This window comes from Myodes glareolus, chromosome 13 (genome assembly GCF_982192425.1).
Source record: "Myodes glareolus chromosome 13, mMyoGla1.1, whole genome shotgun sequence".
NCBI lineage: Eukaryota > Metazoa > Chordata > Mammalia > Rodentia > Cricetidae > Myodes > Myodes glareolus.
The window spans coordinates 49,922,367-49,936,769 of NC_142038.1; the positions used below are offsets into that span (position 1 = coordinate 49,922,367).

Consider the following 14,403-nt stretch of genomic DNA (forward strand, 5'->3'; position numbering starts at 1 on the left):
GCTCTTAACCCAATTGTAGAAAAAAGTCCCCACAAGCCTCACCTCTCTTATGTTGCTATACTCAACAGAGTTCGAGCCATTTGAACGTGAAGGTGACTTCAAACCCAGGGTGTCTCCAGATTACAGATCATTGAAATGAAACAGCTGTAAACAGATTGATCACTCAACTATTTACATGGAGAACTGGCTTTCATCCCCAATAGAAATAAGGAAAGTGCTAAGTGACTTTTTTTCCTCCAAGGCTGAGTAATTTTTTTTTAATTTGTGTTTATTATTGTATATGTGAGTGCATGCACATGCCACAGCTCATGGGTGGTCAGAGGATAATTCTGGAGAGTCAGTTTTCTCTTTCCATGGTGGATTCCAGAGACTGAACTCAGATCACAAGTGGCTGATTGCACCTGCTGAGTCATCTCACACGCATTAGGTTTTGTTTTTCAGGTAGGGTTTGTCCGTGTAGCCCTGATGGTCCTGGAGCTCGCTCTGTAGACCAGGATGGCTGCAAATCACCAGCCTCTGCCTCCCAGTGTTGGGATTAAATGTGTGCATCACCACCTGGCTAGTGAGTAATTTTAATGCTAACTCCATGTTGATTTATTTTACTGTCTCTAATTTACATTTTGAGGAATAAGATAAGCCACACCCTGACTAACTGGTCTAAGACAAAGAGGTAAGGAAAAGGATTGTTGATAATAGTGACTATTTCTTGAGCACACAAAGTGCCAGAATTTGTGACTAAACTTTTTGAAGACGATCTTGATTTAAAAAAAAAAAAAAAAAAGTTTCCACAGATATAAGGCTTGTACTGAGAGATCATGGCTTTGTGAGTGAGGGAACTGGGGCTGAAAAACTGAGGGCAGGGTCTTACTAACCCCTCCATCCCCCCCTCCCCCAGTTACAGAGAAATACTTTGTTACTAACAGGCATTGTCCCTACATACCCCAGTCAGCAACTGCAGTCCTTGTGGAAACCTTGGAGGAGGTATTAACAGTATTTCCTTTCCGCTTTAAAAGTGAGCTAAGCAAGTTACGCGGTCACCCCCTCTCTCAAGGTTCCCCACTCTTGTTACTATTAACATTCTGGGCTAGAAATCTCATTTCTTGTGGGGGCCTCTCCTGTGTATTGTAGGGCGCTGTGAGCAGTGTCCTTGGTCTCTACCCACTAAAAGCTGCTGCAGCCTCACGTCACCTCCAAGTACCGAAGACAAAGATGACTCCTGACATAAACTGATGTCCTCCGGAGGTAACAACTCCTTCGTACTGAGAAATGCCACCTCTAAAGCTTGTCAACATTTAACTTCAAAAGAATAACATCATCTCCCTGTTACGGAACATATACCTACAAGGGCAGAACCCACCCAGGAGGGTCCTCTATAACCAACAAAAGTTCATTTGTGGGGGCAGGGTGTGTGTGTGTGTGTGACAGAGAGAGAGAGAGAGAGAGAGAGCGCCTGCAAGCCTCATTATTTGGCTTCCTAATCAGAGTGAGGTACAAAGGCTAAAAAGCAAATGAGATGGCTGGGGTGGGGACCTCTAGTGATAAAAACTGATTTGCTGCAGTTCTCATCAGTTTGAAACAGTTAAGTGGGCTGTGAAGTGTGATTTTTTGATTCCATCCTTCAGTGATAAACATAAAAACCAGGGTAACAGCCAGATACTCTTCAGCACTAACAGCTAAGGATCAGCGGTGTCCCACTTGCTCCTCCTCTTATACTTAGAAATGACCACCATTGCTCTCACACCACCATGTCCATTTATTAGCAATAACAGAAGAAATACCAATAGCACCAATTAAAAATGAATCCACATGATGTGTTTTATCCTTACAGCTGTAATAACTAGTAACTAACACGAATTGGAAAGCACTTCATAAATTTAAAAGTGCTGTACATATACATTATAGTTATTATCATCATTAATAAATTAGCCCGATTCTCCTAGTTCAAAAGGCACGTAAGGTCAGTTACATGGGCTTCAGTGGGGCAAAATGATCACAACCTACAATGTAGCAATGGTTCACACGTGTTGTCAACAAGTTTTACCCCATGCAATCCTGCAGAGCTGAAGTTACACACCCTTCAAAATATGGGAGAATGAAGCTAAAAGTAGACAAGACAGGGTTTTTTTTGTTTTTTGTTTTTTTTTTAGATTTTATACCTTTTAAAACAGACTCCTACCTCTTTTATAGTAACTTTAAATAGATAAATATAACTAAACTTCTAAGTTGTGCACAACAAACTTAAAATGTCTTCTTTATGGTAACAGTAAATTTTATTACTTTCTATGAGCTGATATTCCGGATAGCATTTCAAAGCAATCTGCAAATTCAAAGAGGTCAGATTGGTACAATTTTGTGCTTGCATACCCTCAGGGACTTTCTTCGGCATTTATTCCAGAATTGTTACTAGAAAAAAACAGCTTTATCCATTCCCTTGCCAGCAGGAATCTTGGCAAGAGACAGCCCTTGGCTGACCATAAATAAAATTCCTTGAATCACCAGCATCTTGATTTAAGAAAGAAATTTTACTGTGTCTTTCATACAGAAAAAGCTGATTAACAATGGTTTAAAAAAAAACACTATTTCACTGTTCCACAGGTGTACAAAAGGAAATATAATGGGCTTACATTCAACAATAAAGCTTAAAGTTCACTCTAGGTAATAGTTGCATTAACATTCACATACACAAGCACAGAATAAGTATATCTCAGGAGTCTTATAATAGCATACAGCATACATATGGGAGATCGATTCAGGTAACATCATAGGTGTTAGTAAGATTAGCAATTCAGAGTGTTATAGAAAAGGAAAACTAAACAAGGCGAAGGTGTCGGCTAGCACACCGAGACAATCACAGGATCAGAGGAATGAAAAGTCTGCTCACTGCTGTATGAGAAAACGATATTTTTCTTCAGTTTCTGGGCCTTGAGATAGTGGGTTAGAGAAGGTTGTGTAATCAAAGTGCACATCATTTTTCTTAGAAAAGAGAGAGAGAAAGATCCTTTTATTTAGTAATTACTACATGCAAGAGGCAGCCCCAGAGTGACCTGAAAGAGTAAAGCTGTGATTGGCAGGTGGCCGGTATAATACAGATGTTCCAGGCAATTCTCTTAAAGCACTTCTGTAGCAGCAATGATCATTTTCAATGGCTGTAGACTGGATTCTCTTTTGAGGGGAGTTGGGGGAAACTGTATTCATCATATTTCTTTAAAGATTTATAGCTATAGACTTTCTCTTTTTTAATAAATCTATGAAACAACAAACAGCATAAAGTGAGGTGTTGGGGTTCTTCTTTTGCTTTTGCATATGTGTTGTTGGAAAAGGATGTGTCCTTTTCATAAACATTGTGTGCAAAAGAATTTTTAATAGCGTGAGCACAAGGACGTGTACAGGGAACACATCAGATCTGCTTCTGTTGCCCTGGCTGGCCCTCCGTTCAACACTTGAGCTGCTGGCTTGTGTGCATAAGTAAAGCAGGTTTGGAGGACAGTGATACTACAGCCAACAGACTCGAGGGGCTCTCAAAGTTTTGTCAGTGGGGGTGGTTTTGTCAGCTAGAAGATGACCACCCCACCTTGTGTTGAAAAATTGAGAAAGTCTGGTCCCTTTTAACTTCACATTTCCCCCTCCAGACTGAAGACTCCCAATGCTTCTGTATCTTTGTTTCCCAGCCCTTCTTGTGTTACCTAGTCTGATCTGGACCACCCCAGCCAATATCAGGCTCTTGAACATTCACAGTAGCTACACACACCCAGTGACCACAAACACCCAGGCTGCTCAACCTGAATACCTTTCAGCCTGCCCTGCAAATGCCATCAAGATGCCTGAAGCACAGGGCAGAGAGTCCAACTCTCACTGGTGGGGCTGGGTAGCCTCTCCTTTGCGGTGCAGGAGAAAGGAAACTTGGGTCTGCTTTTTAGGTTCTGAAAACAAGCCAGAGCGGAGAGAGAGAGTTAACACCAGACTTAGGAAAGCTTTTGAGACAAAACCTGTTCAATGCGATCAAGACAGACACAGGGAACTTTCTGCAGATTTCTGAGGTCTCTAAGAGGGCTCATGTCATAGGAGGAAGGAGCAGGGAGTTGCTACATGGGAGAGATTTGCCATTATTACAAAAACTGGCTAAGTGGCTTGTTTCCATTTGGTGGCCTCACTGGTCACTGTTGTCGGTAGTGCTGTTCCCTTTCTCTTTTTTCTCCTGGGCCTTGTTACCCTTCTTCTTTTTCTTCTTTTTCTTGGTCTCCTCCTTTTTGCCGAAGGTTATAAAGTCGCTTTTGTCAATTTGGTTGTTAGCAGGCTCCTGCCGGATGGAGATGATTGCAGGAGATCCTGGGATAATGAATTTGTCTGGCAACTCACCGGGACCGGACTGTTTGGGGTTGCCTGGTCCGTATTTAAAGGTCCAGCTGTTGCTGTTGACACCAGCACCCACTGGAGGGGACACCTCTCCTGCCTCAGGTTCTGAAAGACAAAAACATCACAAGTCAACAACAGCGAATGTATGCCTTCCCTTATGAGACACACAGGTGAGACAAACTGCCCTCAAGTCTGAGGGGGAAACCGGTGTCTGGAGACAGTCAGCAGGGCAGATCATACCACAAAGCCCACACATCTAGTTCTCTAATGGCATGGTTTTAACTCTATGTGAAGAATCTCCTAAATAAGGCAGCTGTGGTAGCTTTCCTGGGAACAAGGCAGGAACTATACAGGCTTAGGGCAGACAAGCTACTATCAGTGTATGGATTATCGTCATTCATTTTCACTCTTTTTTGTTTGTTTTGTTTTTAAGACAGGGTTTTTTCTGTGTAGCCCTGGCTGTCCTAGAACTCACTCTGTAGACCAGGCTGGCCTCTGACTCACAGAGAACCACCTGCCTCTACCTCCTGAGTGCTGGGACCAAAGGAGTGCGCCACCACAGCCCAGCTTATTTTCACTCTTCATTCATGTCGAACTACAGATGAACTCTTTGAACTAATTATCCGTCTTAATTCTATGGATAGAAGAGAGATGAGATGGGAAGAAGTGGGGTACAGAGACCGTCACCCCACCAAGAAGAGGACAGACTCCCGCTGCATGTTGAATCGATTTGGATGGATAAAGCATCCCAAGTCAATTTCATTTCCAAACTAAGCCTCCTTTTCCAGAGTGGTCACAGTCTACTTATACCAAGGCATATGCAAAATATTGTAGAACTACAAAGGAGAAAAGTATTCATTTTAGTGGAGATTATATGGGGTCCTGGAAGTAAGGTGACATCTGCACTGAGCCCGCAAAAGATGATTATGTATCCACAGGGGGCTCCTTTGCAAAACTTCTCCAAGAGTCACTCAAGTTGGAAGATGCTCCATAAGATGCCATAGTGACTTTAGGGGGGAAGCCATAGCTGGAGAATGAGGGTGATGGTCTACCTGAAAAAGTGACCCCAGGAGCCATAACACTGGAACCTTTTGACTACACAAGAGGGTTTCTGCATCTGGCTGTGCTTTTTGGTAGACTGGCAGAAAGTTCAGCCAAACAGCTTGCTTGCGTTCACTTGCACCCGAAGTTTTCTTTCCCACTCACATGTGGGATTTCCATGCCTTGCTTCCTACAGTTCCTTAGGGGTCCCTGAGTACTGCCATTCTGAACGATCCCTGCACCAAGTTCTCTATACCGGTTCCCAAACCAATGGTCACGTTTCAATTCCTATCCTACCAAAGCCCTCAGAATTGTTGTAACTTCCTTCTTGAAGCAGTGACTTAGGAGTTCTTTGTCATGCAGGAGAATAATAACCCCCCCCCCCATCTCCACATAGGACTAGGCTCCTATAACATGACAGCTTAACCTGAAAGGAAGCAGCTTGACAGAGCAGGCATTTCCTATACACACAGAAACACCACGGGAATGGACAGTTCCTAAAGAGGTGGCTTTAAGTGGGATTTCATAGGATTCCATGAAGAGCAGCAAATTTTCAGACAAATGATAAGACAAAGGAATGAACTTTTTAGTCCCCAAGCAGCTTAAATGGCAGATGGCAACTGGTTGGAACAGGTTTGGTCTGGCTTGGATTGTTGCCTCAGCAGGAAGGATTATGGGGTGCAGAAACTTTTCAGATACTGTAGATACTCAAGTCCAGGCCTAGTGCAAAGTTAGCTGCCTTCTATAATTTGTTCTTCCTAGTGTGTGTATGAACATTTTTTGTTTGCTTTTGCAAATCTATGTTTCACTTTTAAAAAAACAAAAGAGGAGTCAGAGATTTTTTTTCTTCTTCCCTTCTATATTTTGCAGAGGTGTCGCCAGGCCAAGGCAGTCGGCATTCTCCTGACCTTTCTTTTTGCCTTTGACCAGCTTCCTTTACGCCATCTTCCTCACCCAAGTGTGTGAAGGATTTGGCCTGTGACTCTCTTTATTATCTCCACAGACTCCTTTCAGGGTCTCAGCCCTGTTTGCGGGCATAAATGACCATCTAAATGTGATAATAAAATTGAGCATGGTGGCACATGCCTATAATCCCAGCACTCAGGAGGCTGTCGCAGAAGACTGGAGAAGTTCAAAGACAGCCTGGACTACATAACAAGTTCAAGGACAGCCTCGAACCATCTCAAAAATAAAATATAAACATATAAATAAATATACTAATGTGATAGAGATTTGTATTTAAGGTTCCTATCCTTCTGTGCTATAATCTCCTAGATCCAAATGCCTCTCTGATGCCTCTAATAGCAAATTTCACAGAAATGACAAACTGAGGAAGTCTGAAATCAAACTCTAGATTTCTTCCTTTCAGTTCTGTCTTAATCTTTCTAGTCCCAGCCCATGAGAGCTCTCATTGACCATGTTGTTCAAGCCAGAAAGTACAGCGCTATCCTTTGTTTTCCTTTATTGTCTACTCTCTGTTTACAACACTGCCAAGACTTACTATTTCTGCCTCTGAAGTGTATCTGACTCTGTGTTCTCCCTGTGTTCATTCTTCTCAGGACATGAGAACCTCTCACACAAACCAGAGCGATCGCTTCTCCCATTGCTTCACTGCTTCCTCTTGGCCTCTCTCTAGTCACCCACACCGTAGCTGAATTATCCTTATTCTTTAAAGTCCTCCAGTTTTAAAAATGGAAGTAAAATTCTTTAAAATAGAAATGAGATGAGATCATTCTCCCACTTGAAATTATCCAAAATCTTTCTATCATCTTGAGAGGGAAAAGAGGAATTCTTTTACTATTGTATATAAGAACCATGAATAGCCTGTCATGTGATGTCCTGCTTCTTCATCCTCTGTAAATCTTCCCCACACCACTCTATTCCAGACTCACAGATGTACTTTCAGTTCTTCACACAAGCCCTGGGGTTGTTTTGCCTCAAGCTCTTGAGAACTTTAGGTAGATTCTGAAGGTGTAAGATTTGCAGTAAGCCTTGGGAAAATAAGGGCTTTTCAGTGAAAAACTTTTTCAAGATTCTAGTTGGAAGACACATCATAACGTGTAATGGTTACTTTAGAAATGAAGCCAGAGCATCTCTAATGATCTCCCTTCCATTCTTTTCTTATAAATTATCTTTTCATGTATATGGGTATTTTGCCTCCATGGACATCTGTATATCATGTGTGTGCATGGTGCCTGAGGAGACCGAAAGAGGTTGTTGGATCCCTTGGAACTAGAATGACAAATGACTAAGAATGAGCTGCCATGCGGATGCTGGGAATCTGGTCTTCTAGAACACTGGTCCTCAGGAAGGGCAGTTGCTCCTCTTAACTATTGATCCATCTCTCTAGCCCCTCCCTCCATTCTTATCATGTCCCCATTCTTCTAGTCTGTATTTAAATGTTATCTCTTCAGAGAAGTGGCAAGCAACTCTGGGCCTGAATTTCCACATAGGGCCTAAGAAAGCTGAAAACAAAACAAAGCAAATACGGCTCCTAAAGAGGCATTGCTGTGCAGCCAAGCACTTGAGCAGCTGGCGAGCTAAGTTGAAACAGCAAGCTAAGTAGTGCAGGCACCAACTTCCTAGAGCTGGGGAGGTTAAATGCAACTCTGAGTTAAACCCGTCTCTCAGGCAGTGTTGTGTGCTTAAGGCTTGGCTCTCAAGGACCCAAGGAGGGAGCAGAGCCAACCACCAAAGCCACACAGTGGAAGGCCCAACTTTCACTTAGCAGTTTAAGGTTTAACTCGCATGGTCAAAGAACACAACAAGTACACAGTAAAACGGGTTCAGACCAGAAAAAAAAAAAAATCTCTAAACAGGTTACAGTGTGCATGGATGTTTAAGAAAGAAAAGAAAAGAAAGAAAGAAAAGAAAATGGTATAGACAGTCATAGGAAAACACAAAAAAGTTCAAAAATGATTAAGTAAAGTCTTTAAAGAAAGAGTAAAGTAACATAAAAAGAATAAGCCACATAGAGATGGGAAATACACAGGGAATCTGGAACCTGGATGGTGCTTTGTTGACTTTGAATTTTTTGAGTGCTGATGAGCAAATGGCAGCTGCTGAGAGACATGGGATTGTAAAAGGAACTGCTGAATTAAACCATCCTAGATACTTTAGGGGTATCTTCATTTTAAAGTGGAATTAAAAAATGTATTGTGTTAGAGGAAAGGTTATGCTTTTATTTTCAAAGGAAATGGAAGGCTTTGGATTCCTTCAAAATTAATAGAGACCAGATTTGATTAGGGGAGACCCCTGAAAATCTTGGCTACAGATATAAAGAAAAAAGCCTAGAAAAACGGCAAGACAGGAGACATAGATGCCACTCCCTTGCCATGGGGACAGCTCTAAGACTGGATGAAACATGATAAATCTTGTTGGTTACAGATTCCTCATGACTTATTATTACATACCATCCTTTCATATAAAATGGATAGAGGTTTGGTTATATCGTTCAAACAAACTTATAAAGTTGACAGATGTCTTTTACCTGTTTAAACATAAAACAAAAGCTCCTCTTGGGCTGGCTTGTGTAGAATGCACAGTTCATACTTGTATTAATGCAGATTAATACTAATGCAGATTAATGTTACCTTTGGAAGTTTGGATGTTTTCAGGGCAAGGGGACCAGCCACAAATGAAAATTGGTGGCTCAGGTGATCCAGCCTCTCAGCCCACTCATGTATATCAATATTTGTTAGGTTGATGGATGAAAGGGTTGTTGTGAAAAGTAGAAGTGGTACCCATTCTGGTAGACCAAACAACTCTATACTGATGATGCTTTTGAAATACAAAAAGGAAGTGAGGCAATGCATACAAAGTGGCAATCCTGATGCTCAGCACAATGTAAGCTCCATAAATGGTACCACATATGGGTAACTATATATATACAGTGCTTGGAAAGGGGGGCGGGGGAGCAGATAAGGCATGAGATTACAGCAAGCAGGAAAGAGAGGGACAGGAAATTTCCTTCTCTCCTAAGCCCCTTTTCTCATAGCTCAATTCCCTTGGCAGAGTTAATGCTACAGTACTCCAGGGGTAGGGTAAGAGACATTGTTCCCCCTCTGAGGCTAAAACTAATTCCTTTCCTATAAAATAATCCAATCCTCAGCTTGGTTCAGTCAGAATCCAGCTGTTAAGCTTTCAGAAACAGGCTCCAACTCTGAAAGACTTAGAATAAAGAAAGGGGGAGCAGGGAAGGTGTCCATTTTTGTTTAGAATCCAAGGTCCTTCATTGTTTAGCAAGTGCTCTACAAATGGGTCACATGATCTGCTTTATTAATTTGTTAATCATTTATTCATTTATTTTAGTTGGATAATTGAAGTACTTTTAAACAACAAGAACAAAAAAAAAAAAAAAACCAAAAAAACAGGGCTTGGGAGAGCTGGCCCTGATGGCATGGGCCAGTAGAAGAGCTGGCTCTGCCCCTCAGTTGGTGGGGGGCAGGGAGAGGTTGGTCCCAGCAGCCCGGACTGACCAAATCAGCTACCACCAAGACCCATATCCAGAGCTTCGAGTTGGCCCACTCCGACATCTACCCCACCTATGACCTGCGGAAGTGTGTGAAGGGGCTGGTCCTGCAGTACCATAGCCACAGGATCTTCATGACTGGGGCAAGAGCAGGATATCCAAGAAGAGTTTCAGTGAGGGCCCAGTACTGATGATGTTCCAGAAGCCAGAGGCCTTGAACCTGACCAACAAATTTATTTCAATGAACATTTGCAAGTAAATCTGAATGGACAAAGGGTGTACTGTGTGACACACCGCAGCTCCCAGTGCCATTAAGATGAACGAAGAGCTGTTGGAGAGGCAGGAAAGACAGAGGAGCAAGGTGGACTTTGCTTTGTTTTTAATATATTTTTTAAATTTTCTTTTGGGGGGACACTAAGAAGGTGAGGGCAGATATGGAAGGACTGGGAAAGGAACAGGATTGAGAAGCATGACAGGAATTTCCTGAGGAATTAATAAAAAATTGTGTTAATTAAAAAAACAAAAGCAAATAAATAAAAACAGAACAGAACAACTGGGGATTGAACCTAGGACCTTGCACATGCTAAGCAGACATCCTACCACTGGGCTATAGCCTAAGCCCTAAGGAATGTTTTAAAAGTGTTTAAAAATTTAGGATTTGGTGTCCAGAATTTGGTGAAATTAGGTTTCAGCACCACCTGAGTGCTTTAGTTACCCTTACTAAAGCTCAGAACAGAAAAATCTCTGACCATAGTCCTGACTCTACATGAGGGTCCTCTTGCAGTCACCCAGAGATGCAGAGCTCAGAGGTGCCTTCGCTCTGTGGAGTAAAAGAACACAAGGGGCCTCATGCACTGGCCTAGGGAGCCTTGCAGCAGGCCCACCTGCCAGCAGCTAACTGACCTTTTGAAGGTCAGGGAGTTTCCTTGGCTTCTGCTAGCAGCCTTGGTTTTACCTGACTCAGGCTAAACTCTGAAGAGGCGGTGAGAGAGCCATCCAGGTACATCCCCCATATGTTCAGCTTCTGTGGAGCAGGAGGAGGTGTGGTTTCTCCAGTACTCCCTAGACGCTCTGCTGCTTAACCTATTCTGGTCTCTGCAAAACACCTCTGAGGGCTTCAGCTGCATCTGCATTGTGACTCACTGAAGTGAAAGCACAGCTTAAGAATCGGAGGAGAGAGCATCTCCTGACCTCCTACTCAGAATTGCTCTTTGACTAAGAGACCTGAAGACGGCTAGTTTTGACTGTTAAATGCTCTGCCTTTTGAGCAGATCCACGGATCTAATTCCATGTGAAGAAGATGGTAAGGGAAGATGGGACAAGCTCCAGCAGCAAGCCATTCCTAGCGAATGGTCCACAGAGGAAATCTCTTCTGTAAGAGACGCCTCCTCTCCTCCCTAGAGCTCCCACAGACCCCTCCCATTACTCCCAGGGACTGAGACACAATCAAGATCAGAGAGCTGATCCTGGAGGCTGAAGCAGAAGTATTACAAGTTCAAAGTCAGCCTGGGCCACATAGTGAAACCCTGTCCACAGTTTTTAAGTAGTGAAAAGTCTGGGAATATAGACGAGTGATAGATTTCTTGCCTAAAATGTAGAAGGCCCTGAGTTCAATACCCAGGATCAGGTGCACCCCACAAATGCAAATAAGTGGACTTCGTAGATCCTAGGAAGAGGACATGGGAAATACCAAGCTCACAAGAGTTTGGGTCCTTAGGAAGAGCCCTTCCAGATATTCAGATGACAACTCAAGATTTAGAAGTTTTAATAAGGTCGGATCACAATTATGAAAAAAAAATGCTCTTTTTTTTTCTTTCTTTCTTTTTGTATTGGCCAGTTTCTTCTAAACTTAAAAAGTAGAACAGCGTGCATTTTTCGAAAGTACAAATCTTCACTTTTCACTTTCAATACTGCTTTCTGGAATTAGCTAGCTGGCAACTTCATGTAATCCTGTAACTTACTTGGGCACTACCCAGGGGTCTTTGAGCAAATTTTCTGTTTTTCCTCTTTCTAGCTAAACTATGCCTGGCTGCACGGGTTCGGGATTTGCTTCAGGGACTAAGAATGACTGCGGAATCAAACGCCAGGGGAGGTTCTGAAGATGGTTCGGTAAATGCTAGGCCTGTAAACGGTTCCCTAATGTCCCATTCCGAGCCGCAAGAAATAAAAGGCAAAGAGAACCATAAGAAACAGAAACTGCTAACATGTGTGTCTGTTTTGTGGATGAGGGGCCTAAGGACCAATTTTCTACTAACCGGTGCCGCCTGGAACTAGGATCCAGGCAGATTGCTGGAGCACATCTTGAACTGTGTATCAAGGTCCTTTGGAAACCTAAAATATGATGCTAGTAAAGGAGTCGCTTCGGCTATCTGTTTTGTAGCCATCTGGGAGAGGCAGAGAGGCAGGATGAGGCCTCCGAGCTAGAATCCGCAGAAAGGAACGGAGGTGGGGGAGGGGTGCGAATGGGAGAGTGAGGAGTCAGGAAAATCACAGCTCAGCCTCCAGGTTTCAGGCCCGCCCCCCTTCCTTCCCCATTCATCCCTTTGTTACCATCTCTGGGATTCAGTGCCGAGGTTAATAAAGAGCTTCCAGAAAACCCATCATTGTGATTAAAGCCGAGGACTATCTTGCCAGACAGCACTTTGGAGCCTGCCTACCGCCCACTCTGATCCGTCAGTGCACCCAGCAAAGGCTATTAAATGATTACAGGCGCTTCCGGCCCAGCCAGCCAGCTAGCTAGCTTCCCCGGACTGTTGCTGCTCGGGGGTGGGCTGCTGCTGCTGCTGCTGTTGCTGCTACTGCTGATCTTGCTGAGGGAAGAGTCTGATCACCAAAGGCTCTGGGTTTGCATGTGCACATTCAGAGGTTTGCTGCGTGCTTATTGCCACTCGGCCTCTCCTTTGCTGCTTCTGCCCGTGCTACTGTATTCTTTCTAGGGGCTCCGATTTCCTTTGTGTTTTCTAGTTTTGAGCAACGGCCTCTTGCCTCTGTCCTTCTTTTTAAAAATCGGAATTTAGCAAGAGTTTAGAATTATATATATGTTCGTTCAGGCTAAAGGGGAAAACAAAACAGAAAATCCACAACCAAACTGCTGGGGGTGGGGGTGCAGGCTACAGAAGTAAATCAATCCCCTTGTCCCGCCCACCTTGCTTCTTCCCACCTTTCCTTGGGTTTGTAGTCTGAATGGAGAAGCACCGCCCCTCAGCCGCTGGTCAATTGCACAAACCTAAACCGCAGTTCACAAAACAAGAAACCGGGTCTGAAATCCGATTCCTGCCCTGGGTCAGAAAGTCAACAGAAAAGGCTACAACTACTTGGGGCCCAACCAACCACACTCTTCATTTCCTTGCTGCTTCTTGTTTCTACACCGGGCACGGAAAGAATTCCCATAAAATCGAACAAAAGTCAGCATATATTCGCTCAGCGCTACAAGGCTTGAAACTTTGTTACCAGGATACCAAGGCTGAAGCCTAGCTACACGGTGTAAATTACAATGTTCCACATAACATTTAATATCTTTAGGTCCCTGCTTTCATGTATAAAACAGGTAACAGCAGTTGTTACGAGATTAAATGCAATTCTTCTTAAAGAGCACCTGCCTGACACAAGGTAACCTCGTTAGCTTACTTCCTAGGAAGATAGAGCAACAGAAGATTCACTCATTTATTAAAGGACTATTGGATGCTTTACTTGAGCCAGGCAGTTTATTTGCATATTTTGCATATGTATATTTATCTGACTAATTTAAAGTTATTATAATCAATTAACTTTATTTGAGTTTGGACTTAAGTAATTTTTATTTTTCAGATAAAAATTTGAAGGCTTAAATTACAGCGAGTTGGTTTGCTCGGAATCACACAGGGATTTGATAATGAAGCTGAAGAATTATTCTCTTATAGGCTCTTGGCTCAGTCAGTACGACAACGGTTACTCCTCACACAGGCACCTTGGAAAGTCTGGGGGTGTGTTGTGTGGAGAGGGGTAGACTCCCTCTAAATTCGCTGGCCTAGCTTTTGCTCTGGAGAGTAGATGGGGGTGGGGGGTTCACCTCTGACTGGAAATCAAACTGGGCAAGTGGAAGGAAGCCCCCCGGGGGTCACCAGAATCGCCACTCCTGGTGTCTCACCCTCTTTGGGTGGGATGAGCCAGCCGATCAGGGAGAAGATTCAATGACTGTCTGGTGCCTCGGGCCACAGCTGGGCTAATTTTCAGTAATCTTGGAGCGGAAGAGAGAAATACAGTTGGCATATTTTTAAAGCCACAGCTCTCGCTTTGTGCCCAAAATAACTCTGCCATTTCTAGGTTAAGAGTATAAAGGCGCCATGTGCTGCAAGCCCAGATTCGAACATTGGAATGACTGGTCTCATTTCTACCTCGTAGCTTGAAAACACAGAGCAAACTTCTGTCAGTGTCCCCCACAACCCAGCCGGGGCTCAGGGTGCCTGTTTTCTGGTTTATTTCTTGGTTGCTTAGGTCCTCTAGAAAAAGGAATTTCCCTTTACAGTCTTTCTTCTCAAAAATCCCACTCCCCATTCCTC

The 14,403-nt window shown here is 43.4% G+C and overlaps 1 protein-coding gene across 13 annotated transcripts in view; it reads right to left on the minus strand.

Moving 5' to 3' along the window:
- Positions 1–1,733: 1,733 nt before the first annotated feature.
- Positions 1,734–14,403, minus strand: part of LOC125390504 (protocadherin alpha-7) — a 212,358-nt gene continuing 199,688 nt past the window's right edge. For 12 of the 13 annotated variants that reach the window (XM_087896130.1, XM_048419553.3, XM_048419554.3 and 9 more), the window contains exon 4: positions 1,734–4,458. In XM_087896130.1, coding sequence (XP_087752256.1) covers positions 4,148–4,458 — 311 coding nt within the window. In that variant the 3' untranslated portion in view covers positions 1,734–4,147. The remainder of the gene's footprint in view (positions 4,459–14,403) is intronic. The other variant, XM_048419551.3, reaches the window with a different exon arrangement.